This window comes from Pyxicephalus adspersus, chromosome 2, assembly GCF_032062135.1.
Source record: "Pyxicephalus adspersus chromosome 2, UCB_Pads_2.0, whole genome shotgun sequence".
NCBI classification, from domain to species: Eukaryota; Metazoa; Chordata; class Amphibia; order Anura; family Pyxicephalidae; genus Pyxicephalus; species Pyxicephalus adspersus.
Genome location: NC_092859.1, coordinates 5,268,964 through 5,291,627, shown reverse-complemented (window position 1 = coordinate 5,291,627; position 22,664 = coordinate 5,268,964). Strand labels below are relative to the sequence as shown.

At 38.9% G+C, this 22,664-nt stretch overlaps 1 protein-coding gene across 1 annotated transcript; it reads right to left on the bottom strand.

Annotated features, from left to right (window-relative positions):
- Positions 1–489: 489 nt before the first annotated feature.
- Positions 490–22,199, bottom strand: CLDN15 (claudin 15). The gene is given in 5 exon segments (XM_072399290.1): positions 490–3,069; positions 4,044–4,154; positions 4,249–4,330; positions 4,522–4,686; positions 21,259–22,199. Coding segments are annotated over 5 exon segments (702 nt in total). The 5' UTR covers positions 21,476–22,199; the 3' UTR covers positions 490–2,942.
- Between the last annotated feature and the right edge of the window lie 465 nt (positions 22,200–22,664).

Below are 22,664 nucleotides of genomic sequence, written 5' to 3'. Positions count from 1 at the left end.
AGCACAATGGCCACCCATTACAGGTAAGTCACATTTTTCTTTTGTTTTATCATCTAAGGTTCCATGACCTCCTGTTAATTCAGTACACATTTTGGTAAAATTTTGAACAAATTTGACTGAACCTCAAATCCAAACAGCAAAACTGATCAAACCTACATGAGCAAACCGCTGCCACCATACAGGCCGCAACAAAATAGCCAGCCACGGCAGCTAAATCACATTTATGACCTTTGTTATATCATCCCCAGTTCTGTGACCTCCTCTAAAGTCATTAAAAATTTATGCTCAAACTTGACTTCATTGCAAATTCACTCAGATAATCCTAAGTGAAAAAGCTAGTAATACTTCGAGGTAGACAGGCATGTTCTCAACCTACCAAGCATGGTACAGATAGGCTACTTTCTTGCATAACCAATCAAGTTGAGTTCAATGTATTTTGCTTTTTTTCCACATGGCATTTTTTTTTTAAGGCAAGTCATACCAGTCATGTATGTATAAAATATTTTATTGTACATTTATTATATTTATTAGAAATCATACTGAATTACACAGAAATATGCATATTCTTTCTATAATTAAAATTACACCGAAGACACCAGTCTATGTGTCCTCGTTATATACGTCCCAACATTTTCAAGTGATGACAACATTTTCCATTAGGCAAAGGGAAAAAAAATAGGTCAGGTAGTAGAGGGTCGTGGCCAACCTAAAAAAATCTGCGGGAAAACAAACAACGTGATTTGGGGTTGTCATCTTCCAAGTTATGGAGTGTATACATATTGGTTGTGTGACTGCTCTTCCGTGGTCAGCTTGTATGGAGATTCGAGGCCATGCTTTTTAACTTTTGAATATGATAGAGTTAGGTTGGCACTCTGACAGGTTTATATCCATGTCTGTGTTTCCTTGTTTCTTAGATTCTCTTCACTTCTTGTTGTCACTGACCGGCAGTAAAAGGAAATACAAACAGCAAATGAAAACCTAATGTTCTACCCTGACTCCATCTTTCAGAAAAAAAAAACTCCCATATGGACTCCCATTAAAAATGACACCTACAGTTACACCTATAATTGCACCTACAATTTTCATTTTATCCGCCCTGCAAAGTCCCACTTATACCTCTTTATACTATCAGTGAATCCCATGTAACAAACCTTTCTGTGATGGTATACATATACTTTTATACAGTTCCTGAGTTCAAAGCCTCGTTGTTACCCTCATGTAGGTTGTGTTGCAGGAGGCTTGGCTATCATCATGTTCACATGTTGTCATTCAGCACCTGGTTCATCCCACTGTTTTCTGCATTAACAGGACTGCCTTGGAGGGTGTGATACACAAAAGAAGGATTTGACTCATTCAGCATTTTATGGCTACCCTATAAGTCCTGTTTATCACATAGGAACTGGATTTGAGACTTTTAGCTGGTCATGAAGAAGCCTTCAACTGGACTTTAAAAAAAAACATATGGTATCTAAACTGGCTCAGGTATAATGGGGACTTGTTGAATAGACCCATCCCAACTTGGCTATTTTATTCAGGAAATTCACTTTTTTCAAGACTGTTATATGGGTATCATGGAGTTGGTGCACTGGTAGACTGGACAAGACGTTGAGCGTAATTCAGTTGAATAGCCCTTTGCCCACTGCTCATCTTTTTGGGCTAAATATTTTTGGTGCCCGGTTGGAAGAGTTGGTGCACTGTTGGTGGACCAGATAAGAGGTTGAGTGTAATTCTGTTTGAATAGCCCTTTGCCCTCCACTCGTCTCTTTTGGACACACTTTCCACAGTCAAAGTCTTTTCAAAAGGCCACCACAGAAATTTGTGCTGGGAACAGATGATGACCTTTACTGGAAATTTTGGAAAGGATCTCTTGCCTGCAGACATCTCTTTCTAGAAAGCTTTTTGTTTTGCAAGTGCTAAAATATGTATAAAAAAAGCAGCTACTACAACAAAAATGCAACATAAACATTTACCCATATCCCTACACTGGCTCTATTGGCTGTTCAAAAAAGAAGAACCAATTTTTTGTGAAGACGTGTTTACAAATCCAATTTTCGGAAAACATTAAAAGGATTCATTGAAATTTTATAAGATCAGTTTGTCGATAGATTATTCATCTGGTAATATAACCCCAATTATCCACGGTTATTATTGAATTGTAATTGTAATATTACAATTTTACAGTAAAAAATATCAAATAAAGCAAAAGAACAAACTATATTCTAATACATTTGATTGATTTATAATACAAGTAATCCTTTGGATAGCAAGTTTGATATAAAGAGGATGTAAGTCCTGCCTTACACATTCTTTGTTGGATGCTTGCTGACTGTTGTCATGATTTTGTCAAGAAAATTGAAGTAACCATTCATTCCAGTACTGGCAGAGTTACTGTGAAATAATCTGGATGGTGTCCCTGAGCAGGTGGCCAATTCTGTACAATAATAAATTGAGTTCACTTCCAAGAAGCTTACCATGGAGTCTTTCAATATTATTCTGCCCAGATGGCTTCTCTAAAACCTTACAAGTAATATCACAATCAGACAGTTGTTCTTTGTACATTGCTTAGACACCTATGAATTGGACAACCTTTGCATTGTAAAGTAAAAAAAAAACTAAACATCTATTCCTAAAGTAGAATGGGTTAGCCCCATTTTTCAAAAACAGAAGGAGGCCTTGTTGAGGAACACTTGGCAATAAAGACGTTGACTGGATATTGTTGAGTTACTTTCCGGGATCCTGAGAAAACTCTACAGTGATTGAAGATTCCATAAAAAAATTGGTAATTGGTAAGTGCAGTAATATCTTGAAGCATGATGGCTGAAAATGAAGGCGGACCAATGATGAAAAGAAAACCTTGAGATGGGTGGAGATAACAAAAAGGCACATTGTGGCAAAAAAAAATGACATTCAATAGGATAAAGTCTTAGCACTGATGCCTAGGGCTAAACATAGGCATTTTTGCCATATTTTGATATGCTGTTACTTGATTCATATCGCGGGAGGGCAGTTTGGGGTGCTGGCTTTGCTGATGTCACTGTGTTTGGAGCCCGGTAATTATATGTGTATCCTCTGTAAAACAAATGATAAGTTAATTGTTTACCAATGTTCACATTGTATACACTTAACATATAATATCTTTGGACATATTCTATAAATGTTGTGTGTGCATATAGAGTACAATGTGCATTTCTACAATACGACACAGATATATAGTAATTAAAGAAGGGATTTCCTATGACCTAAAAGTAGTTTAAAGGGTTCCCCCATGTTAAAAAGATTGGGAAAAGCTGGTCGATACTGCTCAAAGCCTATAGAGAGTAGGCATAAAAAACTTCTCTTGGGTTGTCCATTTCCTCTGGAACATTGCTTACTCTTTCATCATACAACAAAATAGGATCAACTGACCAGTGATTGTGATCAAATAATTGCACAAGCTACCAACAGAAGTTAAGAAACCCTAAAAAGAAGACTGGCTAAAAAGGCAAGAGGTCTGTTGTTTCGGACCTTCCTACAATGCATAAACCATCTCTATAACTAAAAGTAGACTGGCCTAGAAGATTGCACCCATTGTTTAAAAAGTGTTCCATATATTTGATTATCCTACACCAGAGGTATCAGCTCTAATCTACTACTGGCTTCTCTATTCAAGTCAACCGAGCTGCTTATCATGAAATATAACCCTAAAGGAACAAGATCATTTTCCCAATCTTTACTTGGAAACCTTTAACAACACGACGAGGGACCAAGTCAGTCCTAACCCAATACACTGCGATGCCCTTGTGATGTAGCTGGGAACTCTACCAATGTAGTTATATAGGACTTGTTGAGTCTCAGATAGATTTGCATGATGTTATTAAAACAGATACTCCAATTTACTGAAAGTCATCCACAAAGAGGACTTTTAGACCACAATTTTTAGTCCCTATGGCAATTTATTTAAATAAGCAGGCGGCACTTAGGTAAAATTAATTATTTTCTATTAGGAAATGTATTGAGCTGCAAAAAAATGTTTTTTTTTTTTAAGCATCAAAATCGATACTTACTGTTTGGCTTTGACCACCTGAGATTTGAATGAGCAGCACATGAGTGATCCACCAACCACATCCAGAAGAGCCCCTGACCAGCCTAATTAAAGAGCCGGACCAATTTCATATCTAGTGAAGAAAGAATCAAAAAAGTCATATTATTCATTGTGATTGGTGTGTAATAAGTACGTGCCAACTTTTACACTTTGATTTTCGTACGTACTTGGTTCCAGGGTACAGTGGGTTGAAGAAGTCCTTGGTGATGTTGAATGCGTACCAAGAGACAGAAATCCCAGCACAGATACCTGAAGAAGGTAGAGATCATATAATGAACAAGAACCCTTTGCTGTTACCACCTTGACTTCCCCCTACAGTGCTTGAACTTAAGTCATCATATGTTGAACCATGGTGACTGACATCATAGTGGTGTGACCCTTTTTCATTGTTTATGGGGTATGGGGTAAAGGAATATAGAAGCCAGTAATATTCAACTTACCTGCAAATATAGATAAAGCTCCAGCTGCTGTAGCAAACTTGCCCTTCAATACAGAATTTCCTTCAGCAACCTTTGTGCACTGCAGTCCAACCATCCCACTTAGACACGAGAAAAATCCAAAAACTAATGCTGAGATCATAAGGGCCCGGGATGCCTGCAGGTAACCTGTAATTAGAGATGCACAAATGTATGAAGTAATGCACTGCAACAGTGATCCCCTGAGTAAATTTATCTTGCATTACATCTGCCGTTCAACCTTCCCTTCAGTTTTGCACAGTTGTACTGTCACCTCTCCAAAATGTTCATAACTTCTCCCAAGAGCCACCCTACTGGTTGTATCTATGCTACGGGTTGTTGTGTTTTTATGTTTTAAATCCATTAAAAAAATACTATAACTCTTATTGCAGTGTCCATTTTTATATCCTTTTTTTGTGTCTATTCATAATTGTTGTGACCTACGTTTTCTTGAAAGTGCATACATTTTTCACTTTGAATTCAAACAGAAAATTAATTAATTGTGAGTTAAAGTTGATTCACACATTTTCTAATTGTATGAATATCAATTCCCAAGCAAAATTTAGATTCTAAACTGCTTTCTGAATAGTGACCACACGAGAGCAGTAGATGTCACTGCGCCAGAACAACACGCACACAGTGAACTGTGAGAAAACCTTACATGCATATCCCTGTTCTGGGTCAGTTATTTAACAAGCATTAAAGTATACCTTCTTTAATACTTAAAATGGATGAAGTAAGAAGTACTTAAAATGGAAAGATTAAGAAGACCTTAGAATGCCCAGGTAACCCCGGGACAAAAGTTTTCTGAGGTAAAGCTTCCTGGCTACCACTGAACACAGTACACAACTAGTAGCTCTAGTAGAATATGAAAATGTTGTTAGATTCAGCACACAAAAGAGAAAGAACAGTATTTAGAATACCATAAAATGCATCTTGTTCTGTCTTGCTGAAATGTGAAACTGGTTTATAGATAGGTAAGCACTGCCTGAAATAAAATCTGTCATCTTTTAGGAGATTAGGTTGACAGGCTACTTCTACCTCCCACACTGATACCCTCACTACATACTCCAACTGCTCAGTTTGTCTGTTGGGGACGATGGGTGTACCTGGAGTATGGGGTGACACATAGCTTCATATTTCCAGGATGCAGTACTCAGGAAAAATAGAGCATGGAGGTATCAATGAGCAAGTTTGTAAAGAGAACCTTTCATTTTAGCCAAAGTGGGCCATGTACTTGTTAATGCATATGCCCAGTCTGTGGACCATGAGGCTACATTTAAAACACAAAGTTACCAAATGTTAGAATAGGATAGGTGGAAAATATGAGTTTATTTGATCATGGAATACAAATGGTATGTCAAATGACTTGAAGAGGATGGGCTACGATAAAAGGCGACTACCGATTTCCACTCTTGTCAGCTAAGAACACGAAACTGGAGCTTCAGCGTGCACAGGATTACCAAATCTGGATGACTTACCAGATAAAAAAAGGTGCCTGGTCTGAAAAAAAAAGAAGAGCACAACTGAAAACTTTTGAGAATAGCTGCAACAGAATGTTTGTGCATAATTGTATGGCCAACATATCTTCTAGAAATATGTGATGCATGAGCCAAGGGACATGCCCAGGGCCCAGTTGAATGCATGGATTCTGCAGATAAAAGTGTGTCTAAATAACTGGAAGTGCCCTGGCTTTAGTCTGGAGATCTCTAGCGGTTCCCTCTGGCTTAGTTGCCAAATGGATGAAAGAAGCAGTGACATCGTCTTCACTACTCCTGTCAATTAGCAACCAGAACTTCAAGCTAGCAAAAGAAATGAGGAGAGAGACAAAAAAAAAATTCCTCCAGCTGAGACAGCCAAGGATGGCAAACACCCATGTATATACCCATGTGCAACTAGGTTAGCACAGTACACCTCTTTTTTAATCTTTTATTCTACAATTGTAACAATCAGTAAGCATTTTGCACATTATCTTTTCTTATTGAGAAACATATCATGAACTTACATGCCAGTTATCCACAGGAATTCTAATTTTGGTCCAATTAGCTTGACTATTAAAAAAGATGGGGGGCTAGTGTTGAAGTTAAATTATGGAGACATGGTGGATTAGGAAGTCCAGTAGTCAGTAGTCCAGGTGACTATTTTACAATGGCAATTCAATACTAGAACCCCTATAAATTAGTTCTCTAACAGCTAAACATTATATTGTTTCTCAAGAAAATTGTGGAGTCTAGCTTACCCAGAAACAAAAGGTGTACGTGCTCCAACTGCAAAGGAATGGCTATAAGTGGAGCTTGCACTTCTGGTGCTCATACAGTACGTGCCGACCCGTAAAGAAGAAGGATTAAGCCGCACTTATTGTAATGAATTGCCTCATTGAAAACTCTCCACTTTCAGAACTGCAAACTTTAGAGGTAATAAGCTGTAAGTATACATTGGGAATGAGTGTCTCTACTTCCAGCCTTGATTGACATCGCTATTAATGGTCCATGTAAAAAGCCAGTACCTCTTCACATCAATGTCTCGGCAGTCACTGCCATCTCATTTTGGCATTCTTGGGCCTTTATACTGAGGAGGACATGGGAACAGTCAGGTGTTTAATACGTTCAGCAAATTACACCTTATAGCACTGCAAATAACCTTAATTCTGACACTTGAGATGGATTACATAATCGAGCACACGTACAAGGAACAACACGCGTGCCTGCCCTATTGATATGTCCTCAATAAACCCATCATAAAACATATAGTGAAGCTGCCATCAATGGGCTTATCCTCTTAAAGTGCTAATTGTCTGGGTGTTGGGTTAATTTTATTTCAATATTTTTTTCAACAACAAACTTTAACCAGTATAAATAAAAGAAATTATGTTATCCCTTTAAATTTTATTTGCCTCAGGGTCTGCATTTTAGAAGTGATGAAGGTCACCTTTCCAGGACAACAAGCCATTTCAGGAGCAACCCCAATATTTGTCCCTTAAAATGTATTCATATTTAGATTTTGCTTCCTTAGTATGAGTGGGCATTGAGTCTTTTTATTAGTTAAAGCAGAACTAAAGTTTCACAAGGCAGTGAGACCAGACAGGGCTTTTTTGCAGAAAGGGACAGGCGACGTCCCTTCTGCATTAAGAATTCTTACCTGTCTGATAGCTTGCCTAATCTATCAAAACTTTGCTTACACTTGCCAGGACTGAATTAACTCCTTGCACAGCCAATCAAGTTGGCAGAAAATCACAAGATAGAGAAGAAGGAAGAAGATGGGGGCGCCCGCAACAGAACAAGTACAGAGGAGTATAGCAGGGTTCAGCTCTGCTTTATTCCCCCACTCACTCCTTTCCACTTCCACTCCACCTTCCTCATAATTACCCCCTTTTTATTACATGTCTGCCATCATGTGTTCCCTACTGCCCCCTCTCCTGGCCATGGAGACTGAGGATATAGCAAAGCAGACTGAGCACCTAACCAATGGGTCCACTTAGTGTCATGCCACTGTCTTGTGAAGCTTTGAGCGTTTGAGGACCCATTGCAACCAAAAGTCCTTTTCCTGGGAACCAAAAAGCTACAATGAGAATTCTTTTATTTGTATCCACATTGTTTAGCAAAATTCCTGCTTTTACCACTTGAATTCAGTGTCGCTCAGTCTGGTCTTTTGAAGGTTTTGGTGAAAGAGGAGCCAATACTGACAAATCCTTCAACCATGATTTTTGTTTGAGGTATTCTAAATCAAACTAGCTTCTCATAAACATTTTTTAATTTCTCTTCTTTAAGTGAGGTGAAGAGACCTAAAGCCTTCTTCTAAGTAATGCCACATAAGGTGCTAATCAGGTCATCAAGAATACATTCGGTGTGGAAACCTAATAGTCATTATTGCAAGATCGCAATGTTACCCATCCAGCACTGGATGAATGCAAAGCAATGAAAATAATTACACTAATAGGCTTAATTGCACTCTGGGAAAGGGCCATGATGAATACATAGATTGAGCCCTTTCTCAGAAACTGATTTGGTGCCCAAGGCAAAGGTAGAGTTACATGAATTGGAACTAAACTGCCTTGCCCCTTTTGTTACCACTAATGTTGTTACCAGGGAAAGTATGCTTTACTGCTCGTTGGCTAACAAATATCCACTTGACTGGATCAACAAGGTAATCCTTCGTGGTTTGAAATGGAATGTGTTGGAGAACCGCCCCGCATCCAGGTCAGCTTGTAATGATCTCTTGTAATCCTTTGTCTACACAACCGGCGACAATAACACCTTCTACAAAATTGGAGAGCCACCATTCTCTGGCAGCTGTTCATACTTCAATAATAAGCAGAACCAATGAGATTACCACTTTACCTCAGATAGAAGTAATGCTTTTTTTCTAAATAAGGCATCATGTTTGCAAAATCTGGTAATTATAAGACATGTTGTAACCATAATTCTAGCAAAGCTGACAAAGCTTTAGAACCTCACACCCCAGATGTGAAGTCCATTGTGGTAGCCTGGTAGCTAAATGCTTAATTGTTTTTGAAAAATTACCCATTGAGTGCCTATCACTTTCAAATTTACAAATCTGTTTCCACGAAGGACCACAAAGGAATTGTCTCTTGAATTCAATCACACCACAAAATTTGACCATTATTTTTTGAAAAAGAGTCCAGGGTGTGTCTTCCCTATAATTTGTATTTAATTTCCAGCACAGTTATATTATGATTACCCTGCTCACCCATCTTCTCTTCTGCTTGTCCCAAATTTATTTTAAGATTGGTCTCCATTGATTGGATAGGCTGCATTCTTGTAAAAATGAAGTGTCAGTGATGTCACTGGTCTGTAGTGATTGGATAGGCTGTGTTCTTATATGAAGTGTCAGTGATATCACTGGTGTCTAGTGATTGTGTTCTTATGACGTGTCAGTGATGTAACTGGTCACTACTGATTGGAGGGGCTGTGTACTTTTGAAAATGAAATGTCGGTGATATCACCAGCGTCTACTGATTGGACAGGCTGTGTTCTTATGAATATAAAGGGTTGATGATGTTATTGGTCTCCATTGATTGGATAGGCTGCATTCTTGTAAAATGAAGTGTCAGTGATGTCACTGGTCTCAAGTGATTTGATGGGCTTCAGATGTATGAAATTGAAAGGTAGGGTGATGTCATTGGTTTCTGGTAATTGAATGGGCTGTGTTCTCATAAAAATCAAGTGTCACTGGTCTCTTGTAAATAGACTTGTGAAGTTTGTTTTATTTATTGTGTTGTACATGTGCAAGCTGTGTGTATGCATTACGTCTGTGAGACTTTTTGTTCTCCTATTACACAGCATTCTGCAGTGAAAGAAGATACCGTCAGTTTGGAGTCTACTTATTGTTCCTGAGGATCAAAGAAGGTCCATCAGTTGTTTATGGAATCAGTAAAGTCCAAGTCTTGTACCGGAGTACCTAAAGGACTATACACATCGTTTGCCAGATTTATTAGCAGAGAAAGAATGCAATATTAGATCTAAACTGGGCTGGGGTGCCATGTTTCAGATGTCATAAGATAGCCCTCTCACTAAGGGCTACTTTATGACCTTCTACTTTATTATTATTTAATTGATCTAACAGAATTACTGCCATATTTTCCTTGTCCCTTTAGACTTTCTTCTTGTCTATCAAGATCTGCTTAGTTTAGTATGATATAAGAATGATCTAATGCCAGTTCAGCTGTTAGTTCAGTACACGGCAGATGGTTTTCCAGTTGTGGATGGATTAGGATGGGCAGAAGGAGAGGCAGGGGGTTATGTGATGTGATGCCATATTTCAACCTCCTTTCTGGTCTGTCAAGACCCACCTAGTTTAGTAGGACAAGAGAGCGCTCCTCAAAAATAATGTGCAGGAGAACCCTGCTCTCATACCAGTTCAGCTATCAGTCCAGTACATTATTATTATTAAACAGGATTTATATAGCGCCAACATATTACGCAGCGCTGTACATTACATGACTAGGACATCAATGGTTTGTCAGTTGTGGGTGGATTGGAAAGGGCAGAAGGAGAGACAAGTGGACCATATGATGTGATGTATGCTGAGGTACAGACTGAAGATTTCACAGTCATGTGATGGTTGAGCTATCTAAAATTTTGCATTGAAATTCAGTGAGAAGGGTAAACATAATGTTTTGTTTTTAAAACACGGTGCCACTGGACTGGGCTTTACCAGTATGGTGAGAATGCATATGGTCCTTTTGGCCATTCTTCCCTTGGTTCAACGATTCTGCTGATTGTCACTATCCTTATATCGAAAAGGTTGACCACCACAACCACTTCTGTTGCTTTTTCGAGAGCTCCAAGGCTGGTATCATCACATCCAAAATGTCGGCACCCAATGGTAGTCTCAGGGCTCTTGAATGTCTACACAATGGTAAATATAATAGTCTAATAACAGGGTTTGTTTTTTAATTTACTGAGCCAAAGCAAGCCTGTGGCTAGTTCTACCAGAGATCCCAACCGGTCACCTTGTTCCCCATTGGTTCAGTAATTGCTTTGCCTTGAAAGAGCACAATAAATGACTACAGATTGATCCATACCAATGCTACATACAAAGCAGAAATACCTATATGTAAACCAGTTTACTGGTTTATGTTATAATCAAGATCAGCCATTCATGATATTCAAGTACCCCGTCCGGAAAGCAAAGTTACTACAGAAACCCAATTTTATTTTACTGTAGACACTTCAGTTGGCCAAAGAATCTGCGGCAGAAGGTGACAATGTCTGTACTGTATTCTGTGGAATACAGTTCAGCTTCATTGGCTTTTCCTTCTCTAGTCTACTGTGAAGGTCATTGAAGTTGTAGTTAATGCACACAAAAGATGTACATACTTATACTATCTGTGTTTTTTACATTCCAATAATTTTTAATGATTAGATACATTAAATTTTTTTATTTTCTTATTATACCAGCGTGGAGATTAGCATTAAGAATCTGCCATATTACAGCAATACCTATACTGTTGACCTAGTTTTTATGCTCTTAGATGTGCTAGAAGATCACATGGATTAGACTACAAAGGAGACATTAGGATTTTAAGCTCTTTGCCAAATGACTGTGTTACAGAAATTAAACACGATGGAATAAAACAAATATTGTTGAATTTTTCCAATGAAAAGCTTTGCAACAGGTCAATGCAAGCAGTGAGAGAAAACATAACACACATTTTTATTCTGATGGAAAATTTCATAGTCATAAACCTTATCTAAATCATTTCATTAGTGTGTCTGATAATATCTAAATTATTACTTTCAGCAAATAATGTGATTGATAAGAGAATAACCCAAGTCTAATGTTGTAAATTACAAGGCTCTTTGCTTCTCTCCCAGGGAAAGGTGACTATTTCCGAGACATCACCTAAAGTTACATTAATTAGTTACAAAACTGCAGCCCATCCAATTCAACCAATTCAGAGACATCGTCAATGCTTTCTATTCATGAGAACCCAGCCAGTCCCACCACCAGAGACCATTGACTATAAGGCCAACATGAATATAGCTCAAACACCTGCGATAGTCTCAAAAACCCATGAGGATTTTTACTATAACCTTTCACTTGAAGGTCCAAAATACACAATGACACCATAAAAACAAGACACTAACCCAGCCATCAAATCATGCTTTGGGAGGTATAATAAAATTTGACTGTACCTGGCAACTTTTAGGTCTCCTAACTTTGAACATTCTTTACCAACTTACTATGCAGACCCTTATCTCGTATCATGTTGTCCCGGATAGATCCATGGAACTACACTCACCCTTGTAAAGTGATAAAGTCACTTTTTTAAGGCCACCATGAACATAACTCAAACACCTGTGATAGTCCCATAAACTCACAAGATTTTTCTACCTAAACCCTTCCCTCGAAGGTCCAAAATACACAATGACGCCATAAAAACAAGACATTTGTACACTTGTCATAAACTCCAAGAAATACAGTATGTCTTATGCTCTGCCAATCTTCGTCACAGCTGCACTTTCTGGAGGTTAATTATAACCAACACATTTTTTGAAAGATATACGTTATTGGTCAACCTTTATTGCCTGAGATTAGGGAGGATTATTTGACACCCAAGATAAGAACATGGAATAAAAAAGACATATATTGTACAAAAAATGTGGCCTTGCAATGCAACGATCTTTTGTGTTCCTTTTCCTAGACAGAAGATTGTACGAGTGCTGTGCACATAGCACTGCACTGTTCTATGGAGAGGACAGTGGCACCCGGCTGTGCTCTTCATCATGGGAAAGTACAGCACTTGCCCCGTTTTAGTCTTTTAATGATCAGACAGGACAGATCGGTGAATGACATCCAGAGACCACTGTACGACTAGTCATCTAGAGTGATCATCTAATGTGGGTGACAATCATCTAGCATATGTGCATAGCCTAATACAAAGAAACTGTACCAAGGATTAGGTATGTAAACCTATGGTATCAAACCTGTGGGCCTTTTACTTCTTAAGGTGGCCTTCGGAACCCAGCAGATATCAGTGGGCACATTCATCTGTATAGCTACTGTATTGGTAGTCATCTCTAACAGTCTTTTATAACGTGTTCCCAGTTTTCTCGTGTAGAATGTCCCCAGTCCACAAAAACATCAAAAATATGTTCACATCTTTAATCATCCCCTGTAGTATGACAACACTCCCCAACTGTCGCTCCTGTGTTGTCATCAAGTCACATAGCCCTCTGATGAAAACTATAAGTTACAATTACAATAGACAATATACAAGCATGGTCCACTGCCTTGAGCATGGAAAAACTGCCTTGAGAAATGGTATTCAAAAATCTACTGTCCCCCTCTATAAAATGAACAGATACTGAGAATTACAGGAGTACAGGACAAGAGAAGTGGTACTGTGCAGAGCCCATACATACAGAATAAGAACAGATACTGAGAATTACACCTGGGTACAGGACAAGAGAAGTGGTACTGTGCAGAGCCCATACATACAGAATAAGAACAGATACTGAGAGTTACACCGGGGGTACAGAACATGAGAAGTGGTACTGTGCAGAGTCCATGCATACAGAATAAGAACAGATACCGAAAATACACTGCGGGTACAGGGCAAGAGAAGTTGTACTGTCCATACACACAGAATAAAAACAGATACTGAGAATTACACCAAGCAAACAGGAAGTAGTAATTTCAATTTTAAGTCCATACATACAGAGTATTGATTAATCTTAGCTTTGCATATTATACAGGTGAGCCTTTTTGTTTTGCTCCCAGCACATCTATCCCAGTCAATAATGAAGTTACAGCAGTCAATAAAGCTATTGGTTTTATGATAGTAATGATAATAGCGCATAGCATTTAACGGCTTTTTATAACTGCGGGAGGGGGAGTATCGCTGAGATCGGCACATTCACAATGTCAAGGTCCTTACTGTGAACACAACAGCTGAGGCAGTAAGAGCAACGAGCTAAGCTATGAGATCTATATGATGACTCCAGCAATGACACCTGTTGTGGAGCACCATACAGTAATGCTGATGATTTACAGGTTATGGATCTCAATTTTCTTTTCATGGTGATTTTTTAAAATAAGTTTAAAATAAGGACAAAAATTCGAATTCGGTTAAAGACATGGAGATCTAATTGTTATCTTATATCACCTTTGTAGAAATCAGTTAATGATAAGAGTAAAGAAGCCATAGAGGGAATGAACTAATGGGCCTGATTTAATAAAGCTCTCCAAGGCTGGAGAGGATATTGTTTTATCGGTAAAGCTGGGTGATTCAGCAACCTTGGAATGGATCTGGTTCAGGATTCAGACATTTGCTAGCAAATAGCAAATGACTTTGAAAAAATCAAGTTCAGGTTTGCTGGATTACCCAGCTTTACTGATGAAAGTGTATCCTCTCCAGACTCGGAGAGCTGCAATAGATCAGACCCAATGAAGGGAGTGCAGAAGGAATGTGGGGAGGAAGGAAAAATGAAGGGAGTGAGAGTAGACATAAAAAAGGGGGTGTCAGGAAGAAAAAAAAGAACCAAGGAAGCAATGGTTGAAAGAAGAAGTGAACTAATGGAAAAAGAAATAAAGGCAAGAAGTGAAAGCATGAAGAGAGGAGTGGGAAAACTAAAGGGAGGGAATGAGTAAATAAACCATGGTCATTAATAGAGAGTTTTCAAGATTTTTGAGTGATTATGTGGGGATTTGTGGAAATTCAGCTTGTTGGCTTGCATTCCATATTCTAATTCATTAGATTTAAGTGTTCAAATTTATACCTCTATGAGTTTGATGGACATCTTTTTCCAAATCCATGAGTATTGATATAAGTTGGATTCCCCTTTGCAGTTAAAACACCCTCAAATCTGTTGGGAAAGGTTTCCACAAGAATATGGAATGAATCTGGAAATTTGAGAACAATTGGTAGGTCAAGTTGGATAGGAAGACCCACCTCACAGTTGGCATTTGAGTTTGTTCCAAAGGTGTTCAGTAGGGTTTAGGTCAGGGCTCTGTGCAGACCAGGCATGTTACTCCACGCCAAATCATGCCTTACACAAAGGTACAGTCATGCTGGAACAGAAAAGGGTCTTCATCAAACTGTTAGCACAAGGTTGAAAAATTTTTTTTTACCTTGTAACATTACCTAAACTTTTCACTGGAAACACCTAAAGCATTCAATTACTTTTGACTTTACTAGCCCATAGTATCGTCCTTCCCCAGCGGACCGTTGAGCCTTGTTACCACAATTACAAGTGCAGATGTCATTGCATCGGAAGGTACAATGGATGGAAATCCCTTTTTGTTTTACAAAGAAATGTAAAACTTCCAGTTTGCAATATGATATGCAGAGAGTTGTCTCTTCCCTTCACAGTCCATATTATTACATAAAATCAATGCAGGAAAATAAGTGATAAAAGCAAGAAAAAAAGACTTCATTTGGTTTCACAGCAGATGTTCTCATGAACCTTTTAGATGTATTCAGTAAACTTGGCTTCCGGGTTTCACAATCCAGAGTAAAGTTACAAGTCCTTTATCGCATGTGTCCTCACCTTATAGAACTTTGAAACTTTCATCTTCATGACGTTCTGAGCTGTGAATTGATTCCACCCATTAGGGTCAGGAATGAGAACACAGTGACATGGATAACCTAAAGGACCTATACAGCCACAACATGTGACCTCACCTCATGAAACTTTAAAACCTTCACCTTTCCGATGTTCTGTGATGTAGATATGTCCACCCATCTGGGTCAGGAAGGAAAACAATCTGATATGGGTAACTTAAAGAACCTGTGGTGAAGAGGTAAACCTTTTGCCAGTTTGTCTATTTTTCAGGGAATTTATCAGTATTGAGCAAGGACCAAATATGCCTAGCTTCAATTCATCACAATATGTTAAAAACTGGCAGAATCTAAATCTAGCAAAAAGGTTGTGACATTTTTTTCTTGATTAGTACAAGTTATATCTCTCAAGAACACTCAGCTCTGATGCAGCAGTGGGCTAGCTCTTGGGGTTATACAAATATGGGGGGAATGCCAACCTGGGGGAGTAGGCATTCCTAGTCAGACTGCATTTGTCAGCGGACAACCCTAGGAAACTCCCACATGTGATACTGAGCCTCCATAATTGAAGGAACGGAAACCTAATCAATTAATTAAATGAACCAGGGACAATCTAGCTGGGGAGGAAAGGGCTGCATAATGGTGGATGTCATCCAGCCAGGCTCTGTGTGTCGTGCTGCAACTTTTAATGTTCATTGTGAGAAGCTCACAGTGTGCAGTAAAATCAAAGTTATTGATTTCAATGCAGGGGAGGAGCCGGTACAACTGTACAAGGGAAGGCTGGAGAGCAATTTTATTGAAGATAAGGCTAGAGGGCATTTTTAACTGTGTATATCTCTAATCACAGTTCTGATTGCATCAGCCTTATTTCTGCCATCGGATAAGACTTTCAGAGCCAGTGCCATCTTATGATTGATTTTCATATTCACAGTTTAAAAGAAAACACGAACACAGATAAATAGCTGAGAAAAGATAAAAAAAAACAAGGAAAAAGCATAAATGTATATTTTAAAGTAAACCAGGTGTAAGGTGGAATGTAGGGTGTCATTGATACTCATTGTTTGTTGCATGTTTATCCAAGGGTTTCAATATATTCCAAGGGTTCGTTCACGTGTGAGACGATGTGGAGCTCCGGTGCACTGATTCTAAAAATATAAACTGTTCTAACCTTCTACCCCATTGACTACATGCTTAATGAATTTGGTGTGGAGGAATTTGAGTCTCCTACACACGGACCTGACCTCAACCGTTATAGTCACAAGCTGTGGTCCTATAATAATTATGACGGTTTTAGAATGGCTGGCATGATGGCCCAATGGTTAGACTTCGGACCTTGCAACACTAGGGCCACAGGTCAAAGCCAGGACACTATCCCAATGGAGTTTGTATATCTTCACACAATATTTGTGTGGGTTTCCTCCCACATTCACTTAACATACTGCTAGGTAAATGGTGTTACTGGTTACAATAGCACTTGTCAAAAGGTGGAATGGCTTAGGCAATAAGTTTTTAAGGGCAATGTGATGAAAGCAGGACAAAGAAAGTGTAACAATTTGATAAATTGGATTCCCCTGAGAAGGCAGTTTCTTTTCTGCAAAATGCGTAGGGGTAAAAACATCACTATTTAAAGTGGACTTTTTTTCTTATAAGACTTTGAATCTACATCTTATGTTTGTAAAACCAATTCTCATTGGAATTGTTGAATGCTTTTTGGAAAAATATTTTTAATGAGTTTGGAAAAAAATTGATACTGTTATTTTATTAGATTGTAATTTTGATTACAGCATACAACTCACAAATTTTCTAGATCTTATTTTTAGGATCCATTATTTAATGTTTCAACTACCTTAGGGAGGTGGTAAAAAAAACTTGAGAAAACACTCATTGGGGGCTTTTCAAACTTTTTCTGTAAAACTGTGACAACGTCCGAAGGGTGGTGGGTGGACAGTTTGGTCAAGGCATCTCCAAAATGGCAGATCTTTCGGTGGTGCTCCAGGTGAGCAGTGGTTCATACCTACCAAAAATGGTCCACGGTAGGACAATGGGTGAACAGTGAGCCATTGCAGCTGTTGTGTATGGGACTGCATAACTACAGACCAATCAGACTGCCCATGCTGATCCTCTGTCCACACAATGGGCATATGGGCATCAGAACTGGCCCATAGAGCAATGGAAGAAGGTAGCCTGGTCTAATAAATCATCAAGCTTTCCTTTAGCTTATGTGTATGGCTGAGTGTGTCATTTCCCTGTGGAAGAGCTAAAGGTGAAGATCTGAACATTCCAGCAGTTTGGATCAATAAAACTTTTAGACTGTGTAAACTTTGCTTTCCATTGTTAGCTCTGCGATGTAAAGTCAATATTATCTGACAAGCTGAACTCCATCCATGCAGAAATATTTTATACTGAGATATATAACACAAGTGATCGTCCGGTCACCTGTTCAATCATGTGACCCAAACTGGCGCGTTTCACACCACCTAGGGAAGGATTGGAACTTGGATTAAAACTATTCTACTGTAGGTCAGAATTTAATAAAGTCAATGCCGGCCATTTTTTTTCTGTTTGTTGTAGCATGGAGTATATTTATCATTTCTATTTTGAATTTTGTCTGTGACCCCCTGAGCCAGTCCCATCAGTCTCTGTACAGAGGAGCTGACACTCTAATGTCCCCCCACAGTCACACACTATTATTATACATTTATAAAGCTCTGACATATACCGCAGTGCTGTACAGAGAACACTAAGCCAGTCCAATCAGTCTCTGTACAAAGGAGCTGACACTCTAATGTCCCCCCACACTCACAGGCTATTATTATACATTTTTATCGCTCTGACATATACCTCAGTGCTGTACAGAAAATACTGTTGTCCCACAATGCCCTACTGTCTTGTGTACAGGCGTGGGACTGATTGCAACATCTGTCACAAAAATAAATTCTTGAAGCCTCCAAAGCGAAACCCAAGGACATTAACCCGTGCAATATCTCTGCTTGCTGAGGTGCTGTTTCCTACAATGAATTCTTTTAATTTTATCAGCTGCAATTTGTTACAAAACAAGCATCAAACACTAGAAGACGTTTTAGATGAAGATATTTAGAAATGCAAATGAACAATTAAATTAAACCTTTAGGATATGGTAACATAAGCAAAGACCATGCTGTACAAGAATACAGTTAGACCTGTATACATTTTATGGTTGTCCGACCAGGCCAGTCGATTTAGCCATAGCCATTGGTTCAGTTATCAGACTTCGTGATCATGTGACATGTACAGGTTAGAACAGTTTGATTGCATATGGGTTATTGGGATATCCACAATAGTTATTGCTTAGTCTCTGGCTATTACGGTACCCATATGTACTAATGCCCTGTTTAATGTGACAGGGCAATTTTATTAAATAATAAGAATTGTTGTATGCACTTTCTCCACGTGATCAAAACACATCCTCATACATCCCCTTGTGTAGTCTCAATAGATCTGTATTAGTGATCCCACTGGAATACCTTGACATAGCTATCCCCATGAGCCCCCCTTTTATTCCAGTGACTACAGTTTTTCTAATTTTTTTTTTTTATCTCAACCATCCCCTGAGGAAGCCTAGGGGCGAAACGCGTCGGGTCCTGAGACATTATTTTAACATACTCGTGTGATATTATAAACACCGTATAGGATAAGCAACTCTTCTGTCTTTTGCCTTGTTTTGCAAATATTATCACATTTTGTTTGTATACAGTGTAGTAGCTCTATGTTATCAATAGGACTACATGAATCTCTAATTAAAACGTTTTTATTAGTTACTTCTGCCTACTAAAAGCCTGTCTGTCCCGTATCCTATCTTCAATATTTAAATTGTTTAAACCAGACTAGGCAACTTTAACATTTACTTAACTCAAAAGAACCCCCCGAAATCTTTTTTTTACATGCATGATTGAATGATTGCACAGTCAGCAAATCACTGTTTAAAAATAAGCAACAAAGAGCTGGATTTATGCAAAAATTTGAATAATAATCCTAAAGATGACTATACACTGCTTGATATTTTGATATTGTTTGAAATTTTTAATGAATTAGAATTAGCGAATAAAGCATTGAACTCAACACTAATCAAGTAAATATTAGGGCTTTCATGATCAATATTTGATTGATTTATAAATTAGTCATTGATCGGGAATGCCTTTTTCTGTTCTATAGATAGGCAGCCACCAGCCAATGGAAGACCTCTCTTTGGTTTACACTAACAACACAGTCATGATAGTTGTCAGTGTGAACGTTGTGAATTCCAGGACAGACGATGTGAGTGCTGCACAACAATTATACTGACAACTGGCTGTAAGTTGCATAGTGATAATGATATCCCACAATTCCCCAGCAGCATATATTTATTATTCCCTTCAACTCCCCTTCATATATATACAATGGGAACAAAAAAGTCATCCATTCTCGGTATGAAGAAGCATGTGATTCCATGTGGAAAAGTTTGTGATTGACCTAGGGATCTCACATAGGTCATAGAGAGTCCACCATCATGGTGCAATTTGGAACTAAGGCAGGACAGTAAACTAAAAATGGTCCAATGGTACTAAAATGAAGGGTCCCTTTAAAATTGCTCCTCACCCTCCCCAAGTCACCTCATCTTGGGTGCTGAAAATACAAAAAAAATATACCTTACCTCCATCTTCCATCCATGGTCACCATCCTACCGGGAAGATTCCTTTGGAACACAGATCATACAAAGTCTTGTAAGAAGACATATTCTCCTATGTTCTACACTCAACAGGAATCTTCCAGAAAGAATGGTAAGGATAGAGAAGATTTATCAATCTTCTCAATAGAGAAGATGGGGGTGAGGTAGGTAGAAAACATTTTTTCTTTCGAGGATGGTATACACCTAAAGTCGGGAGGAATCCCAGAGAGTATAGGTGTACTTTCTGTTTTAGTAGAAGGTCCTCTTTATTGTCAAGCTGCTGATATGCACTGGATGGTTAAAACAGGAGGTCATTTTAAAGGACCTTTTTTGTTTCAAAAGTTTAAAAAAAAGGCATAAAATGGAGGCATAAAGCCCAAGTACATTTTTAAGATACCATAGTGGGAGGGTGAAATTCATGCTCAGCTGTGTGAAAAAGCTTTTTTACGCCCAGCAATGTTCCTGTAACAACTCATGCCAAACTGATATTCCAGCTGTCACTGGACCTACTGAACTCTTGCACCTATTGCTGACCCTGGAAGCAATGTCATATCTCCACTGGCTCTCCTTTTTCTGAGTCTTACTCTCTTTGCTGCAATCCCTAAATTAAAAATACAATCCAGCATGGCGAAAATTCACCCAAATAATGGTCTCAGATGGTGCCGGTGCCAAGAGCAAACCAAGAATCTTGGACAGTTATAGTGATCCATCAAGCCACCATCTACATCCATAGTTGTAAGTGCGCCATTTTGCTATTAACCTTTTAATAACAAGCCATAAATGTTTTTGCAAAATTAAGTATTGAGTATTTTTTTAGAATTTAAAGTATCAATTGCATTTAAAAATATAAACTTGTAAATATGTTTATCAATCATAAAATGATTCCAGTATCTGGGTCAGCAGAAGAAGCCCTGCAAGTAGCCAGGGTTCCTTGGTGGAGAATCATTGATCTCGATCGATGATGGACTTCCCCTGCCACCACCACCAACCACCCTGTAGAAGACTTGCTTACCTGAAAGTGCCAACAAGGACGGGAAGTCTCGGCAGTTGTACACTCCGGTGGAATCAGTGGCACAGCTCATCCACAGGTTCTCAAATAAGGTGGAGGTGGTGATCACGTTTCCATCCACCGAAGACACCCTCCAGTTGGCATTGAAGAGTGTGATGCCCAACATGACGGAGCCTATGTCCCCAAAGAAGAACCCTGTTGTCTCCACGATCATTGACATTTCCAAAGCTAGTTGTAACAAAACTTAACTAAAAATTTTCTTTAATTCTCTAATTCTCCAAAACCTTCTTCCATGTGGTTTTGCCCTGATGGGGCTTTCTGTCAATTCTTCACTGTTGGTAACCAATTTTTCCTTTGTTGTTTTTTCCCACTGTCTTTCCAAGTTTGTTTTGCAGATCTCTACTGAGAGGTTATCTGGTACAGTTCACCATCACCTTTCTGACAATGACCCCGTTACTGTAACGCTGACCCTACTGTCTCCTGTCACTGTCTCCCTTCAACCGGCTTGTCTAAACTCAGTGGCTTTTCTTTCAGATTATTCTTCTTGTTCTTGTAATGACCACAAAACCACTTGTCTTTTGATCTGTGGGTCTCTGGTGGCCAAGTAGTCCCAGTGCTTGAAGGCTTTTTGGTCCCCTGCTAATAACGTTAGAGTAACTGTCCTTGCAAGTCTTGTTGGAGTCTATGTGCTCCCACTGGCATCCAGAGAGACAGAGAGATGTGTGTTTTGTTTGCCCTGCTGCACTGTCTGGTATACAGGGAACAGTATGAAGGTGTGGAAGCATTCCCCTCCTCCCTCTCCTCCTCACCCTGCAGTGCTCTGCCTACACACATTATAGCTTGGGACAGGTGATACAGAATGTACAGTGATAAGATGTATCTGTGTGCAGGCTCTTATGTAAAGCTTACAACAGCAGACATATCAAATACAAACACATTTTATTATTTGTAAGTGTGCGCTGAAGGCACCACAATCATCGGTTTGCTTTTTAGGCAGTCCCCGTTTTCCACTTACAGTTTTTGCCTCTCGCATCATATGAATTAATGGTATACATTTATTAAAGAGGGCTCACCATTAATCTGAGTAACTTTTACTTAGATTCATACACTTGTCTAAGTGATCCAATTGGGTAAAAGCCCAGTAAATTTTGCATTAGAAAATTCATCACACCCCTTTTTAGACACTGCTGTCATGCTTATTTAAAGAGGACCTATTACTAAACATTTGACTTTATATAATAGGGTAGATTGCTCTTTTACATAAAGCAAAAATTAGCTTCTTTATATTAGATAACTTTAGCCCCTCCTATACTGTCTTTACTGCCACGGCAGTGAGAGAGCAGAGCCTTCTGGGATACCTACGTCACCTATCCCCGGAGGGTTTGGGCTGCTCCTTCTGATCGCTAGCA